Below are 19,176 nucleotides of genomic sequence, written 5' to 3' on the forward strand. Positions count from 1 at the left end.
TATGTCCTAGTGGGATTTATGAAATTCACTTACAAGTTGCAGAATTTGTCTGCTTCTTAAATTAGAGGAAAAGCAGCATGGCTACATTTCTCAAAACTTGAATACAACAGTATTATTCTAATCCAGCAACCTGGACTTTTATTGATTAGCAAGTATGAACTAGATCAAGTCCACATTTACTACGATGGGTACTGCCAATTTTAATATTCCACTGTAAATGCAACATCAGGTCAAGTTTACTAAACTTTCATGGATGTTGAATTGCAACAATGAGAATATTTCACTCATTTAAAATCATCAACTTCATGATGTATACTACAAAATGAGAATGACCAAATAGGTTTATTTCTGTGCAGCTCACACACATACCTTTATTTCAGCGATTTTGGACTTTTTCTGCCATTCCCACACAGTAAGCATGTGTTCATTGGAGTCATCGACTACACACAAATGAGTACCTGAGTCCTAATGTTTCAAAAACAAAATTAAAGCACTTGAACACATGTAATGTCAGCCTTATAAAGTTTAATAATAAAAGATACATAGATAAAGTGAAAACACAAATATATTCAGTACTGGTCAGAAGTTGACATTTTTGCGTGCAAATTTCAAAGTCAAACATCATATTAATGCTGCTTTGTGTTAGATTCAAGACATACGCTCCAGATTTGTTTACAGATGTAGAACCAGGCTTCTGTGCTTTAACTAAGCTCCCACACCCTCAGCTTCCTATGTCGTCTGAAGTCAATTTTTGTTTGAACTAATTTCTTTGATGTCTCTTGTGATGTTTTACAACGACAGAATCTTAAAACAATTTGTTATGAGACAAGCTGCGTGGAAATTTAAATCATAATACATTTGGATTGGAATTGAAAGTAGACAAGCCCCCAGGCCTGAAAACCACATCCATGGGTCTTAAAGGAAATGGCAAGATGTAACTTGTGGGGTGCCACAGCGTTCAGTCCTTGTTCCCCAATTATTTACAATGTAAATGATTTGAATGTAAGGACAGAAGGTACGATAGCCAAATTTTCAGATGAAACTAAAATAAGTGGGTAAGTAAGTTGCAGTAATGAAACAAGAAATTTAAAAATGGATATGAATAGATAAGTTGAAGGGACCGAAAGGTGGCAGATGGAGTTTAATTTGGATAAGCGAGAGGTTATAATTTTGGTCAGAAAAAAAAGGAAATTATCTAAATGGAAAGAAACTTCAGAATTTGGACAAATTTGACTGTTGCTGCTTTACACACCTCCCTCCCTAGCCCTACCTACTGAAAGGCCATTCCCCTCAATAGTATCCAAAGCGGTACACCTGTTTTATAGGTGAAAGGTCACTGGAGATGCCTACACTGTCTGCCTAGTCCTGTTGTTCTACTCCATTGACAACCATTCCTGTCCTGCCTGTGAAGCCTTATTCTTAGAGTGACCACTTCCCTGTGCATGTTATCCATATCCATTTCAGACTCATGGATGCATCACAGTGTCCCCAAGTACTGCTCCAGCTCTGAAACTCACACTTCCAAGAGCTGCAGTTGGCAGCAACCTTTGCAAACCTTCTTTCCCTGGGTACTGGAAATCTTCCCAGTTTTGCACAGAATAAGAGGAGTATGTCATGGCTTTGTGCTCTCCTGCTCTGACTACTCCTTTAAATTAAACCTTTTGGAAAATTCTTAATATCAAAAAATATCACTCTAATAATACAATATTACTACTCTATGGTCTTATTTACTGGACCTCGTGATTATAGGGCATAATACTTACAAACTATAAACCATAAAATAAAAGACCTTACAAGTTATGAACCATAAAGAAGGAAAAACAAAAGCTCAAAGCATCTCTTTCCCTCTGCACCAAATTCCCACTGTAGCTACATACACATTCTCAGGCTGTGCTCTTCCAAACTGCTTGTGTGTAAACTGTTTCTGGTCTGATATGGTTTGTAGAATACTTCCATATCAGGATAGTTCCACATCAGGAATGAAATTGAATCAATTTGTATCCATGCCAGTAAATTACACTGCTGGGGTGACAACTTCATACTGCTTCAGAATTAGGCTACATCATGCTATTTAATTTAAATCTTATTGTTGGGATGCTTGACATTACCCGTAAGAATATCAATCAGAAGATACTGGATCAGTAAACAAAAAAACAACTAAAAACTGTAGATGTTGGAAATCAGAAAGCAAAACAGAAATTGCTGGAAAAACTTAGAGTCCTCAGCAAAATGTTCTGAAGGAGGATCACTGGACCAGAAATATTAAATCTGCTTTCTCTCTATCCTGCTGAATTTTTCCAGCAATTTCTGTTCTTGATACTGGATCACTGCTAGAAGGAATGACCAGAGATGATTTTATGTTTCCTTGACCTTGCATTCAATTTTGTTTGGCCATGGAGATCAATTTTTACAGTAAAGTGTTAGAGCTGAAAGCCTGGATCGTTCTGGTCTGTACAATTTAATGTCCACTGGACTATTTTTGTCTTTTTTGCTGATGTCCTTTATGGTTACATCAAAGTATTTCAGATGGAAGAAGGCAAAAGCAACAGTAATTTCTATCAATACATGTGCAGAAGCATTTTCCAATCAGACTTGCCAGCATAAATAATAGTTCCAAGTTGATTTTGACTTAGAGCAACTTTTCCTCCACATCAAGTCTGGATATACTGAACAAACATTGTGAAGAATGAATCATTGCTTTAAATATTCAATTTCAAATTTACTGCGCTGCATAGCATCAATTAAAGTAACTAATATCTTTGAACAAAGGTATCAAGAAAAATAAATTATTTATTTTCAAAAGTGAATGTTTCAGCATTTATAAATTAGCCAACTCTTGACTTATGGGCATGATTAGACATACTATTAAATTATCTTTCCATTTGGTGAATACTCAAAGCAAAAGTAGTTCATCCCCAGAAGCAATTGACACGAATGCAAATATAATACATGCTGCTGTAAAATATGCTGCAATAAATTGAAGTACATCAATGCTTCCATACTTACTGCTTTTGAGAAGGCCAATGAACCAACACCTCGTTCAAAAGTTCCAAGACCAATTATTTGTAGGGTTGCTAGGCTAACTGAATCCCACACTCGCACATGAGGCTGTACGGGCTGAATAGAAAAAAAGGCTTTAAGTATTAAAATGAATAATTGCTTATTTTGAAAATGTATTTTCCACAGTCAAAGTAGAACTACTAAGTGGATAAAGTGGTCACACAAGTGAATAAGGTGGCCAAGATGGCATATGGCATTCTTATGGCATAGAGTATAAAAATTGGCAAGTCATGCTGCAGCTATATAAAATGTTAGTCAGGCCACTTTTGAAATATCATGTGCAGTGCTGGTCACCACACTACCAAAAGGATGTGGAGGCTTTAAATAGGGTTTACTAGGATGTTGACTGGTTTGGAGAGTATCAGTAATGAGGAGAGACTGGACAAAGTTGGTTTGTTTTCACTTGAATGTTGAAGGATGAGGGGCAAAGTGACAGGCATTTACAAAATTATGAAAGACTTGAATAGAATGGATAGTCGGAATCCTTTTTCCCCAGGGTAGAAATGTCAATTACTAGGGGACATAGGTTTAAGGGAAAAGGGGGTAAGTTTTTAGGAGATGCGAGGCGCAATATTCTTAAAAAAAGACAGTAGTCAGTGCCTGGAGTGCACTGCCAGAGATGGATACAATAGCAAATGTTTAAGGGGCATTTTGAAAGATGCATGAGTCAGCAGGAAATCGAGGGATGTTGACCATGTCCCGGCATAATATTTTTAGTTTAGAAAAGCATGGGTAAGCAGAGTCTTGGTGAGCCAAAGGGCCTGTTCCTGTGCTGTGCTTTGTTCTTTAAGGTGCATAAGCAAAATGACTGCATGAGATACAAATGATTCCTTGAAAATGTAGAACACTATGAAAACTGATATTTTGCTCTCTGAATAACCCAGCAAATTTATTTAGCTAAATCACAGACCAAGATAATTTCAGTTTAATCCCTTATTTGTATTGAGTCAATTGAGCTTGGACTGGCAGCTTAGAAGCATTGTAACAAACTTCAAAAATCTTTTGAGTTAGGTAACTCAAATTCCCAATTGTTCTCGTGTAATCCTACATGAAGTCACAGTCGAAAGAAGTTTGCAGATGACACCAAAATTGGAGACTTAGTGGACAGCAAAGGTTACCTCAGAGTACAACAGGACCTTGATCAGATGGGCCAATGAGTGATAGGTGGAGTTTAATTTAAATAAATATGAGGTGCTGCATTTTGGAAAGGCAAATCTTAGCAGGGCTTATACACTTAATGGTAAGGTCCGAGGGAGTGTTGCTGAATAAAGAGACATTGGAGTGCAGGTCGTTAGCTCCTTGAGTCCCAGTCTCAGGTAGATAGGATAGTGAAGGCGGCATTTGGTCAGTGCATTGTGTATAGGAGTTGGGAGGTCATGTTGTGGCTAGACAGGACATTGGATAGGCCACTGTTGGAATATTGTGTGCAATTCTGGTCTCCCTGCTATAGAAAGGACGTTGTGAAACTTGAAAGGGCTCAGAAAAGATTGACAAGGATGTTGCCTGGGTTTGAGCTATAGAGAGAGACTGAATAGGTTGGAGCTATCTTCCCTAGTACATTGGAGGCTGAGGGGTAGCCTTATGGGAGGTTTATAAATCATGAGGAGCATGGGTCGAATGAATAGCCAAGATCTTTTCCGTGAAGTGGGCGAGTCCAAAACTAGAAGCCATAGGTTTAAGGTGAGAGATGAAATATTTAAAAGTGATCCAAGGGATAATTTTTTCATGAAGAGGGTAGTACATGCATGGCACGAGCTGCCAGATGAAGTTGTGCAGGCTGGTACAATTGCAACATTTAAAAGGCATCTAGATGGGTAAATGAATAGGAAGAGTTTGAGAGAGACATGGGCCAAATGCTGGCAAATGGAACTAGATTAATTTAGGATATCTGGTTGACATAGACAGGCCGTACCGAAAGGTCTATTTACAAGCTGTACATGTTTATGACAATTATATGGGGTAAGCCATTTAAGACTGAGGGGAGGAGAAATTTCTTCACCCAGAGAGCAGTGAGCCTCTGGAATTCTCTACTACAAAGTGGTTGAAGCAAAAACGTTGAATGTTTTCAAGAACAAGATAGATATGGTTCTTAAGGCTTAAGGGATCAAAGAGTATGAGGAGAAAGTGAGAACAGACGGAGTTGGATGATCAGCCAAGATCATATTGAATGGTGGAACATGCTTGAAGGGTTGAATGGCCTACTCCTGCTTCTATTTTCTAGGTTTCTATGAAGTTCATAAGATTATCGTCAAGTTTGGCATTTGTATACCTATTGCAAGGGATCAATATGTTGGACTCTCAACTAAGTTTCATCCAAGAACAACAGATGTACAGGAGAGGATGTTGCGAGGAATAGTAGTAAATGGATAAGAATGAAGGCTGAAACAAATTAGCACAAAATGCAACTTAAGAAACTGATATGCATGATAAATGGGAAATATTAGAAACGTTACTGAGCATAGAGAGTTAGTTAGTTGACTGATTGAGAAGCACCCAAAGACCACACCTGCATGTCAGGTCAGTACCTGAACATTGCCTTAAATAAGTCCAAACTAATTTACACATGAGAGTCTGTAAGAGATTGTAGAGTTGAAGTCAGACAACATGGAGGGAATTGAAAGCAAGGATGAGGTTAAGGAGGACAGGGATAATGGGCAAGTCAGACAGCATATGGGCAGCAATGCTTAAACTAAGATGAAGTTTGTAACAAATGAATGATTTGAGGTCAGAAAGAAAGAGATCAGAGCCAATTATCAAAAGTATGGGTAAAGATCTAATTGGAGATTGGGATTGATGTAAGATCAGAAATCAGCAATTCGGAGCAGGTAGAATGCTCCAAAAGACAACGCAGAAGTGATAGGGACAAATAAATAATAGATACAGAAAACAGTCTGTACTGCTCACCTATTTATGAGGAAAGAAATTAAATAATTAGAATGGGCACCCCTACGGCTTACTCCAATCCTTTCTCTTCCCTACAAAATATTAGTATACAGAAACTGAATAAAAGGGAAAGAGAAGCTTTCTTCTGCAGCAAGGTTTTCAGAGATTTCCTGACCAAAAGAAATGATCTGTATTACTTTCACTGCAATTGACCCCTTTCACAATTGTTTAAAATATTCACGGACAAAGCTTTTGTGAATGGTACTGGCTCACTGAATACCTTCAGTAGCTTCCACCTTTCTTACTATTGGACTGCACTGGCTTTCATTTCTGTATCCAGAGTATAGTTCAACCAACCACACATGCAAAATTAGAAGGTAAGAGCTTAATTTTCCAGCAGAGCATCATATTTCGTGCCAGATAATAGACAATAAACTAGAAGACGAGACATATTATGAAAATTGTAGAATCATAGAGAACAGAAAAGACCCTTCAGTTCATTGAGTCTGTACCACCAAAAAAGAACTGTTCTAGAACACTAGTCTCACTTTCCCACTCTAGATCTACAGCCTTGAATGTATGAGCACTTTAAGTGCTCATCCAAGTACTTTTTAAAGCTAAAGCTTCCAGCCTCAACCATCCTCCCTAGCAGGGTATTCCAGACTTCCACCTCCTCTAACTGAGAAAGGCTTTTCCTCAAATCCCCTCAAAATCTCTTACCTCATACTTGAAAACTATGCTCCCTAGTTACTGACCTTCAACTAAAGAAAAAAAGCTGCTTTCTATGCTCCTTATAATCTTATCCATCCCATCCAGTCTTCCCTCAACCTTCCATGCTCCAAAGAAAACCATCCAAGCTTATCCACTGTTTCTTCATAACTGAAATACTCCATCCCAGGCAACATTCTGCTGAATCTCCTTTGAACCCCCGTCCAGCGCAATCAGATCCTCCCTTTAGTTTGATATCCTGAACTACAGACTGTACTACAAAAACAGAGTTCTGTTCAGCTCCAATACGATCTCTCTGATCTTATAATGTATGCTACAACTGATAAAGGCAAACCTCTTACATGCCCCCTTAACTATCTTTTTCTATTCTCTCATGGAACATGAGCATTGCTGGTTGGTAAGCATTTAATGCTCATCCCTAGCTGGTGAACTAGCTTCTCGAACTGCTGCAGTCCAAGGACTGTAGGTTGACTCGCAATGCCCTTAGGGAGGAAATCGCCGGCAATACTGAAGGAACAGCAATATATTCCTGGCTGAATACTTTTTAAAGCAATAACAGTACTTACTCTTCCGTCTTTATCTACACCAGCTATCTGGCCTGTTGCAATCTTGATTTTGTCTGGATGAACTGCAAGGCTGCAATAAATATTAGTCAAAACAGCATTAAATACCTTCACATATTCTGCAAAACAGTTTTCATTTAGTATGCAATCATTTGCTGTGGGATAGTGTTTGTTCAGTGAACACAACTGTCAATCTCAGCTCTAGCTGAAATATGAGTGTCCAAGAATTACACTTCTAAATGCATCAAAGTCAATAGAATAAAATCCTGAAGGAAAGTTCTTTTTCATTTGACATCAAATTTAATCCACAGCTTTCTGATCCCTTGGGGAACACTAATTTTCTTGCAAGTCAATATCATAGTGATTCAACAGTTAGCGATTCTAGCTGGAATTTTCTGCCACTTACAACTGTTTTTCTACTTTTTAAATTCTTTTGGGGCAAATTTCCAGTAACAGAAGTCTAATTTAAGATTAGAAAAGTTCAGCCAATCCCTGTTACATCATCATCATTTGGTCATATCTTTGAAATAGCAGCTGAAGCTTTCACTCTCTTCATCACAGACAACTGTCATTTCAGTTTGTTCAACTTAGAGGATCCACGCCAAAGACGTGCTGAGACCACATACAAAAAATACTAGGCGGGACAGTGACTCAGCAGTTAGTACTGCTGCCTCACAGCATCAGGATCCCACGTTCAATTCCAGCCTCGGGCAACTGTCCATGTGGAGTTTGCACGTTCTCCCTCTTGTCTGTGTGGGTTTTCTTCCACAGTCTGAACATGCTCAGGTTAGATGAACTGGCAAGATAAAATTGCCCCACAATGTCCAGGGATATGCAGACTAGGAAAATGAATCATGGTAAAGCAGACTTCTGAAGAGAGGTTAGGGAGTTGGGTCTGGGACGAATGCTGTTTGGAGGATTGGTGCAGATCCAATGGGCTGAATGGCCTCTTCCTACACTAGGGATTCTATGCTGAACAGATCTTTACTATTTTACTGTTTTGAATACTTTTCAACTTAGTTGATTTGGAAAGTATGTTTGTTGTTGGGTATCTATAATCCACAAGTCTGATATTACCCTACATGTTTCCACCATATTGTCGCTGGTTACACATTCAACAGTACTAAACAGAGTTAGGATGGGAAAACTTGCACAGCCATAAGTATGATGCTGAGAAGCGTGTCACTCATGCTGCAACACAATTTTAGTTCCAAGTATCACAAAGTTTGTGCAATGTCACATTGTAATCCTGGCACAGTAATTTAGTGAGAATTGGATTATGACATGCTTATTAAATTTTTGTTGGGATTTCTTGTACACCAGGATGAGCAGTAGTATTCCACACCACCTTGTGGACCAACATCTCAACTTTCCCTCCCACTCAGCCAAGGACATGCAGATCCTGGGCCTCCTTCACCGCCGCTCCTCACCACCCGACGCCTGGAGGAAGAACGCCTCATCTTCCACCTCCAAACACTTCAACCTCAGAGCATCAATGTGGACTTCACCAGTTTCCTAATTTCCCCTTCCCCTACTTCACCCCAGTTTCAAACTTCCAGCTCAGCACTGTCCCCATGACTTGTCCTACCTGCCTATCTTCCTTTCCACCTATCCACTCCACCCTCCTCTCTGACCTATCAGCTTCATCCCCACCCCCATTCACCTATTGCACTCTATGCTACTTTCTCCCCACCCCCACCCTCCTTTCATCCCACTCTGCCTCTATTCCTGAAGAAGGGCTTTTGCCTGAAACGTCGATTTTCCTGCTCCTCGGATGCTGCCTGAACTGCTGTGCTTTCCAGCACCACTCTGATCGAGATTCTGGTTTCCAGCATCTGCAGTCATTGTTTTTACCGAGCAGCAGTATTCATCTGGTCCCAGCAAAAATTAATTTGACTACCTTTGTATGGCAGAACAGACTCAAAAGACTAAGTGGCTTACTTCTGTTCTTCCCACATACCAGAGCTGACAGCTCCTTGAAGTTTCCTTTTGAGACATCTGGCATTTGATTACCAACCAATGAGCCACACGAAACATTTCCTCCTTATTAGCTATCAAAGCAGTTTATGATTTTCAACATCAATATTCTCTGAACCTCCTACACATAAAGGAAAACAACCTCAGCTTTCCCAGAAACAAAAACAGAATCTGCTGAAAAATCTCAGCAGGTTTGGCAGCATCTGTGGAGAAAAATCAGGTCCAGTGACATCCCTTCACAACTGAATGGGCTTTTTCAGGTCTCTCACAATCGAAGTCCCTCATTCCTAGCCTGTTTTCATGAAAACTCTTTCATCATTCCTCCAAGGCAATGAACACATTAAAAAAAATGAAATCTCAAATGTAACACAATACTCCAGCAGAGGTCTGAGTGGACAGGTTTAAACTCTACGTCACTGATTTGTGGAGAAAGTGAGGACTGCAGATGCTGGAGATCAAAGCTGAAAATGTGTTGCTGGAGAAGCGCAGCAGGTCAGGCAGCATCCAAAGAGTAGGAGAATCGACGTTTCGGGCATGAGCCCTTCCTCAGGAAAGGAGGTCACTGATTCGTGACCTCTTTTGATGCAAGAATCTTGTGAAATAACTCTGGTATTGAGGGTCAGCCAAAACCTGTGCAAGTTGTGCTGATTTCTAATTGGAAAATATAAAAAGTTGGCTGGCTGGATTTAAACATGACCTCAAAAAGATGCCTTTTAGGTTTGAACTCCTCCATCCTCGTGAAAAGACATCTACTATTCACCTGATCTCTGCCCTCGTGATTTTATAAAATCTGTATCATGTCAGCCCTCAATTTCCTACATTCCAGTGAAAAAAGTCCCAGCCTACCCAGCCTCTCCTTATAACTCAAACCTTCCAGTCCCAGCAATATCGTTGTAAATCGTTCTGAAACCCTCTCCAATTTAATGTTATCCTTCCTATAGCAAGGTGACCAGAACTGTACAAAATACTCCAAAAGTGGCCTCACCAACATCCTGTACAACAACAACATGACATCCCAACTCTGATGCCCAATGGTCTGAGTATTGAAGGAAAGTATGCTAAAATGCCTTCCTAATCACTCAGTTTGTGACACAACTTTCAAAGAATATACCTGAACCCTTCAGTCTGTCTGACAACACTTCCAAGGTCCTCCGTTAACTGACCCCTGTTTATCTTACCAAAATGCACCATCTCGCATTTATCTAAATTAAACTCTGCCTGTTGGCCCAATTGATTCAAGATTGCTTTGTAATCTTGGATAATCTTCTTCACTGTTGACTACACCTTCAATTTTGGTGTCATCTGCAAACTTACTAATTATACTTCCTAAATTCTCATCAAAATCATTGAAATAAATGACAAAGTGGACCCAGCATGGATCTTTGCGGAAAATTGGTGGTCATAGGCTTCCAGTCCAAAAACAATTCACCACCACCACCACCCTTTATCTCCTACCATCAAGTCAATTTTGTATCTAATGGGCTAACCAGTCTACCACTTGGAACCTCGTTAAAGGCTTTACTTAAGTCAATGTTAACAAGGTCAACCACTCTGCCTTCATCTATCTTTCTGGTCACATCCTCAAAAAACTCGATAATCAAGTTTGAGAGACAAATTTCCCACACAAAAAGCCATGCTGACTGTTCCTAATCAGTCTTTGCCTCTCCAAATACACATAAATCCTACCTTTCAGAATCCCCTATCCAACAACTTATCTATCACTGATGGCAGAGTCACAGAGTTCCCAGGCTTCTCCTTACAGCCTTTCTTAAAAAAAGGGCACATTAACCACACTCCAGGCCTCTGGCACCTCATGTGTGGCTGTAGATTTCTGCTCAGGGCCCTGCAATCTCTTCCCTAGCTTCCTGCAATGTCCTGGGATACATTCGATCAGGTCTTGGAGACTTATCCAACATTACGTTTTTTAAAGGCCTCCAGAACTTCCACTTCTGCAATATGGAAGGTTTTCAAGCCATTTGTTTTCAACATTTATTTCCCCCAAGTTCCCTAGCCTCCATGTCTTTCCCCACAGTTAATACTGACACAAAATATCTGTTTAGTATCTTTCCCATTCCTGTGGTTCAACGCTCATTGATTTTTAAGAGGTCCTGTTCTCTCCCAAGTTGTCCTTTTTGTATTTGCAGAATCTCTTTGGATTATACTCTCATATCCCTCTTTTTGCCCTCCTGATTTCCCTTTTAAGAATGCCCATACTCCCCTTACACTCTTCTAGGAAATAATCTGATCCCAGCTGTCTGTACCTGATGTAGGCCTCCTTCTTATCATCAACAAGAGCCTCAATGTCTCTATTCACCCATTGTTCCATGATCCTATAAGCCTTTGCCTTCACACTAACAGGAACATACGTTATCTCACTTTTGAAAAGTCTTCCACTTGACAGTCATTGCTGCAAATAGTCTACGCCAGCCAGTTTGAAAGTTCCTGTCTCATATCATTGAAACTGGCCTTACTCCAATTTAGAACTTTGACTTTTATGCAAGGTCTATCCTTTTCCATAACTATCTTAAAACTAATAGAATTATGATCACTGCTCCTAAAATGCTCCTCCACAAACACTTCAATCACTTGCCCTACCTTATTTCCCAAAAGATGTCCAAGTTTTGCTCCTTCTCTAATAGGTACTTCTACATATTTACCAAGGCAATTTTCTTGAACACAAATTCCTCCCCATCTAAACCCTTAACAAATATATTGATCATTGTGGGGGAGAATGGAAAAAAAAAGAACATATCACAGCAAACTCCCAAGTTGATTGGTCTGTGAGTATCTACCTTAAGGATGTGTGCATATAGCTAGGTTAGTTCACTACTTCTTTAAAAATGCATATAAATGTCTAGATTGTTAAGAACCCCAGAAATTTTACTTATTTTAAGTAACTATATTAAAGGCACAGGAGAAAAAAATGGATTGGTGAATAAGGTTGAGTGATCAGAGTTCCTAACAACTAATTTATAGAGAATATCTGCAGGCAGGGTAAGGTTGTTAGGGGAGCTCAACTGTGTGGAACATCCCTCCTGGGAGGCATGGGGAATCATTAATGGTTCACGTGACCTACATGAACATGTGCAGAAAATGACTCATCTGTGAGAAGGCATCCATTATCCCTTCTTATATTGACTAATGCATTTTCTGTATAAGAATACAAAAACTAGGAGCAGGAACAGGCAATATAGGCCCTTGAGCCTTCTCCACTATTTAAAATGATTATGGCTGATCCCATCGCGGCCTCAACTCCACTTTCCAGCCTGCTCTTCATTACCGTTCAACCCATCGATAATTAAAAATTTGTCTCCTTCTTAAATTTACTCCATGCCCTGGCATCCACCATACTGTCATGTAATGAATTCCACAGATCCATGAAACTGAGAAAATTAATTTCTCTTCATCTGTTTTAATATGATCAGTTGAAGAAACCAGAACTCCAGCAATTTTCAGGACAGAGATTGTAAAGATCAGGGTCCACTCTGATATCAATGACTTAAATTAAGGGATAAAGTCCTGAAAGCAGAGTTTAGGGAGCTAGGAACAAGACTGAAAACCAAAAATTCTAAAACAGTAATCTCATTGCTTGCAGTCCCACATGCAAGTATAGAAATAATATAATTGCACAAATTAACATGTGGGTGAAGTAACGATGCAGGAGGGAGGGCTTTAGATTTCTGGGCACATGAACCTTTGTGAGGATGGTTATACCTTAGCAGGACTGAGACTGTCATGGGTATTTTCTTGTGGGTCAAAGATAGTTTGTCAATGGGTTGGAGCCAGAGAGGTAATACACATAAATTGGTGACAGAAACTTAAGTAAATAGGTATGATCTAGTTGCCATGAAGTAGGCATGGCTGAAGTGTGACCAAGGTTGGGATTTGAATACTCAAGGGCATTTGACATTTAGGAAGGGCAGGCAAAAAATAAAAAGGAACTAAAACTATTATAAAAACATGCGATAACTGGATATTTCAATTTTGTGGTCAGCAGTGAACACATAATGTCTGTTAGTTACTATCGTTACAATTGTCCAAGGAACCTCTGCAGACAATGACAATATGATTTACAGTTATTACACAGTCAGAACAGTATTCCAGACTCCAAACTTATAAAATTTAAAAATTCAGTGCCAAAGAGGTTGTTCATAAGAAATTATGACTTGTCACAATTAGACATTCACAGACATTTGAATGAACAAGCCTGTTCCCTGCCATGTTAAGTGAATACAGTAAGTACCAATGTCATGTTTGAATACAGTCTTTCAAGGTAACAGTGTAATAACTAACATGGAGGAACAGATTAAGTCAGACAGCAACATCCTGATGTTTGTATTTAACAGTACACACAGGTTGTTCTGCTATAACGTGTGTTTTGTCAGCATGAATTGGCTGTAATGTGATTGATGAATTGTGGACATTGTTTGAACAACACAAACTTTCTGTTGAATGGGTATACAGAGGAACCTCTATTGTCTGAACATGATGGGCAGTATTTCATTTGAATAATTGATCACTCGGTTAACTGATTCAATGCCTGTCCTCTGGGACTCAAAGTTTTCTGAAGTTGGCTTTTTCCTCACTCTGCCTGTCTTACTCCCTCTCTTCGTTTCTGAGCAGACACACACTTGTGAGTAAGGGACCAGCAGCATTGCTGTAGCCTCTCCCCGCCGCTGCTTCACGTCAATGGATTGACAGAGTGAGCACTTGCTATGTCCGCTCTCCATTTAGGAGACTAGGCAACACCCCAACCCTGCAATGGAGAGGGCAGCCGGATTGGACACCAACAGCAAGACTGCTGCTGCCTTTTTCTTTTTTTTGGGGCGGGGGCGGTTGAGAATCTCAAAATAACATACACACACAGCTGCACACCCAACATTTGGACGAATCCCCCTTCTGCCCTGTACGGGACAATGTTGGAGAGGTTATCCGGGGAATGGGGGTTTAGGGCACACACCTGTATCGAACTCCAGGGAAAGTGTCGGAGGAGAGACAGGGTGGTCAGTCATTTGAATTCAGTGCCTGGGTTTCAGGACTATCCACGACTGTTCTCGGCAGCATTTCAGTAAGCCAAATTCACTTTTGATCATTGTAAGCAAAAGACGCAATCAGTCTTGGTAACACCTCTTTGATGTAACGTTTCTATTGGGACCTTGAGATCTTCTTCGGATAATTCGTAGTTGGATAATCAAGGTTCCACTGTAATGATTTTGTATTAGCGATCTTCTACCGTGCAATTTTCTATAGCGCGAATTTGCGGGGGAACACAACTGTCGCGTTATAGCAGAATAACCTGTGTACTGATGGCAGTTGTTCTCCTATTGACATTTTAATACAGCAATTGCTGATGTCTACACCATTATTCTTACTGCAAAACCTGTGTCATGCTCATTCTTTCTGCCTTAACAGTAATGATACTCTTATACACAGATTACTTTTGTAAACACAGCAACTTCTGGTTACAATTATAGGTAGTTCTCCCATACACCGCAGTTGTGCCACAGTTCCAGCAAAACTTTGCTTAATAGAAATAATGTTCTATGGGAAAAGTGAGGTACAGACCAGCAAAACATATTGCTCAAAAATCACTCAAGTCTAATGTATAGCACAGCCTGATGAAGGTTGAAATCATACTTATTAACAAAAGTAAATTTAATAAGGTAAATTTTAAAGAAATTCAAGAAAGCTGCTCTCTTTCAGTACCTTTCACAGAAAGCTGCTCTGCCGGCAACTGACATTGTCTCTGTGATGTTCTGGGCATGCACATCGGCACATCTGCAGAATGGCACAAAGACTGGCACCAACGTAATGCATGCACAGACACTAGTGCAGAACCCTAAGAACACCAGTGCATGCACAAAACGGTGCAAAGATTTTGGCTCGCATGTTGGTGCACGCTCAGAATGAAGCACATAAACCAATCTCCGCAAGAATCGCGCTATTGCCAACGGAGATAAGCGTTCTCCAAAATAACGTTCCCTAATTCTTCAGTGACGTTATAGCCAATCGTGCTGCCAAAATGCACGTTATCCCAGAACTATCTGCATTAGGGAAAATAAGCTTACCATTTAACACAATCTGTGTGCCCTAGATAATGCCTTTGAGTCCTCTCCTCAACATTGTACAGCACCACAACAGATGCTATAAAATAGATAATTTCTCCAGTTGGGAGGAGGTAGATATTGGAACGACAATCCCTTCCTCGATAGCCATATCTATTTTCGGTTAGTTAAGGCTGTATTCAAAAGAAATATATTTAATGCACCATGAACTTTGTGCTTAATGACCGAACAAGTCTATCTAGTAAACAATTGAGTTGTACAACCTAGAAGAGGCCACTCTGATACAAGCATAAAGCAACACAAGTAGCTGCTTCCTTGTGAGAAACAGAGCTCACAATATAATAAATTTCAGTCCGAGTCAAATTCTGAAGCAGCGAATTTTATTGAAACGTTCTTTTAAGAGGGGTGACTAGCAAGTAGCCATACCGATCCAAAAATTACTCCCCGGGTTCAGTTCCTGACTCCCGGGTTCATTTCCCGACTCAGGCGACTGACTGTGTGGAGTTTGCACGTTCTCCCCGTGTTTGTGTGGGTTTCCTCCGGGTGCTCCGGTTTCCTCCCACAGTCCAAAGATGTGCGGGTCAGGTGAATTGGCCATGCTAAATTGCCCGTAGTGTTAGGTAAGGGGTAAATGGAGGGGTATGGGTGGGTTGCGCTTCGGCGGGTCGGTGAGGACTTGTTGGGCCGAAGGGCCTGTTTCCACACTGTAAGTAATCTAATCTAATCTAATTTATACAGTTTAATTCTCAGTACTGCCCCATTTACCTTATTGGACTTCAAACCTATCAATATTCCTTATTGTGTTCTGTCCCTGCCCAGGTGCGCTCTGCCCTTGTTTACTTTTCCCCCTACTCCAAGCCAGGCGACCCTCCCTCCTGTAAGTGACTTGGTTCGCCTCAGTGCTGACATGAGGGAAATTTGCTGAGCGTGGAATATCTTGATGTTCTTTTTCAACTTATCTATTTGTCTGTAACACCTTGACCTCCTTCCACCTATCCCACCTCCATCGCCCCTCCCCCTAGTCCCTCCTCCCTACCTTTTATCTCAGCCTGCTTGGCTCTCTCTCTTATTCCTGATGAAGGGCTTATGCTCGAAACGTCGAATTCTCTATTCCTGAGATGCTGCCTAACCTGCTGTGCTTTGACCAGCAACACATTTGCAGCTGTAACATCTTCCATTGTTTGCAGGCACATTCCATTCTTGTATGCACATTTTAGCTAACTTAGCTCTTTGCTGATGTAAATTAGTTCATTCGCCTTGCATAAGCAATTATGCTTGCAGAAGTAATACTACTTTACCTATATCCCACATTCCTGAAACTAAATAGCTTGAAAGTACTTACAGTGAAGACAAATACTGAAATTATCTTCACTGGTGAAGGCATTAGAGGGTTCACCTCATTTTGTTTAGGAAGAGAAAGAGCTGCACGAATTAAGTCTGAACTAAAAGAAAAGAATTACATTCTAAACAAGTAATTCTCTGCATGATAACTATTAGTATTTATAAACCCATACAACTGCTTGTTTCGTAAAAAAAAACTGGTTTTTACTTCACTAAGGTTAGAGGTCTCTGGTATCAACCGTTAAATCAGTTCAATATTGGAACTGATCATTGTCAGAACTAAGGAAACTGATTAAAGGGCAGAACTGAAGCCTGCTAGGACCAGAGTTATTTTCTCCTACTTGCTACTACAAACAAACTTTTGCCAAGGAATTAAGGTTGATTGATAACTTCTGCAAGGTAGTAAGAGGTGCATTCATTTAGCATGTGTCCTTGAAAAAAATTCTCTCACAATTTACGAACCGTCTAATGAACATGAAGTTTGCAAGATTGCTGTGTGCTGGGAAAAGTTCTTGTGGTGTAAAACGGAACAGCAAAGTGGGTCTTGTAATTCATTCTGAATCTTGCTTGATATCAAGTCTGGGTCGATTGATTACTATGGGGGATGAGATCAAAACAGATATACTGGGAAGATGATGCAAGATGCTTGAAGTTGATAACCTCAATAGAAGGAGACAGAGAGGCCATTTGTCTTTAATGTTCACCATGCAAAATGGAGAGTGCAGGATAGTGAAGCTCTTGCAGGGTTCATAGATTCACCTAGTTTTGGAGAGAGGAAGGGATGTCTGGGATGACCCTCAGTGAAAACTAATTCAGGGATTAGAAATTATCAGCTGGCAAAAGAGAAAGGAAGTAAGGCATCAGGAACTGAGGTTATGTTTGGACTTTTTTTTTAAGGGAATTCTGTTCATTTAGGGACAGAAGGGAGTATAATCATGGAGATGAATTGTGGGTTATTTAAAAGTTGAACGGAGCATCTTTTCTGTTGTTTAGCGTTTAAATTACTTATTAAAGTGAGAGATGGTGGTTTTAGTTTATTACAGAAGTCTTAGTGAATTCTTGTGAAATCTTTTCAGTCAATGGAAATTCAAATATCTTTTTAAAAGCTTTGGCCTCTACAAGAATTTTACCAACTGCTAAAGTGTGGTTTTTAAAACCTTATTTTCCTCAAAGAATTTTATTTTAACAAATAGCATTGTTACTTAATAGGAGTAGTTATATTCTATTAGACTAGCAATGGGTTTATTTTTTGAGTTAAGGAAGATGTTTCTGAACAAGTGTCAAACACCCTTATGACTCTACAGGACTATCAAAGATTATCTACAAATCCTTTCACGGACTTCCTTCATATCTCTCCTGTACCATTTATTCCTCTAACCTCATCACCTTTATTCTACCAATTCTAGTTCAAAGGACAAAGTTGTCATTTGCCTCAGCCCTTGTCCCTACCAATCTGACATTGAGCCTCTTCAGTTGTCCCTTTTTAAAAAAGAACTCATTCATTTGATATGGGCATTGCTGGCAAGCGTTTACTGCTTGTCCCTAGTTGCCCTTGAAGGTGGTAGCAAGCTGCCTTCTTGAACTGCTGCAGTCATGTGCTATACATAGACCAGCAATGGTCTAAAGGAAGGAATTCTAGCATCTCGACCCAGGATACTGAAGGAACCATGATATATTTCCAAGTCAGGATGGTGAGTGACTTGGAGTGGGAACTTTCAGGTTGTGGGGTTCCCATGTATCTGTTGCTCTTGTCCTTCTAGACGGAAGTGATTGTGGGTTTGCAAGGCAGTGTCTAAAGATCGTTGATGAATTTCTGCAGCACATTGTATAGATAGTACACACTGTTGTTACTGAGTAGCAATGCTGGAGGGAATGAATGCTTATTGATGTGGTGCCAATCTAAGCTGTCGACTTTTTCCTGGATGATGTTGAGCTTTTTTTGATTGTTGGAGCTGCACCTATTTGGCTACTGGGGAGTATTCCTTCACACATCTGACTTGTGCCTTTTAGACAGTAGACAGACTTTGGGGAGTCAGGAGGGGAATTCCTTGCTGCAGTATTCCCAACTTCTGATATGCTCTTGTAGCCACTATATTCATATAGTGGGACCAGTTTCTGGTTAACGGTGATCCCTAGGATGTGATAGTGGGGATTTCAATTATGGTAACACCATTGGAATGTCAAGGGTCGGAGATTAAATGGTCTCTTGTCGGAGGTGATCATTGCCTGGCGTTTGTGTGGTGCAAATGTTACGTGCCACTTCTAAGTCCAAGCCTGGATATTGTTCAGGCCTTGTTGCATTTGAACACGGACTGCTTCAGTATACAGAGAGTTGTGAGTGGCACTGAACATTGTGCAATCATTCGCAAACACCCCCACTTCTAAACTTATGTTGAAAGGTCATTGATGAGGCAGTTGAAGATGGTAAGGCCTCTTTTATGAAAGTTTTCAATGCACTTTAGCTAACTGCAGTGACATAGAGGACGGAATTTGATTTTAATATATTGAATGCTCTTGTGCTACAATAGTTATGGAAAACTAAGCAAGTGGAAGCTGAG

General features: G+C 40.1%; 1 protein-coding gene across 2 annotated transcripts in view; it reads right to left on the minus strand.

Annotated features, from left to right (window-relative positions):
• LOC132819726 (echinoderm microtubule-associated protein-like 4) overlaps nt 1–19,176 on the minus strand; it is a 292,630-nt gene that overhangs the window by 61,530 nt on the left and 211,924 nt on the right. For both annotated transcript variants that reach the window (XM_060831410.1, XM_060831409.1), the window contains 4 exons: nt 15,281–15,430; nt 7,239–7,308; nt 3,007–3,117; nt 370–465 (listed from right to left, as the gene is read on the minus strand). In XM_060831410.1, the coding sequence (XP_060687393.1) occupies nt 370–465; nt 3,007–3,117; nt 7,239–7,308; nt 15,281–15,430 (427 nt within the window). The remainder of the gene's footprint in view (nt 1–369; nt 466–3,006; nt 3,118–7,238; nt 7,309–15,280; nt 15,431–19,176) is intronic.

This window comes from Hemiscyllium ocellatum, chromosome 10, assembly GCF_020745735.1.
Source record: "Hemiscyllium ocellatum isolate sHemOce1 chromosome 10, sHemOce1.pat.X.cur, whole genome shotgun sequence".
Lineage (NCBI taxonomy): Eukaryota > Metazoa > Chordata > Chondrichthyes > Orectolobiformes > Hemiscylliidae > Hemiscyllium > Hemiscyllium ocellatum.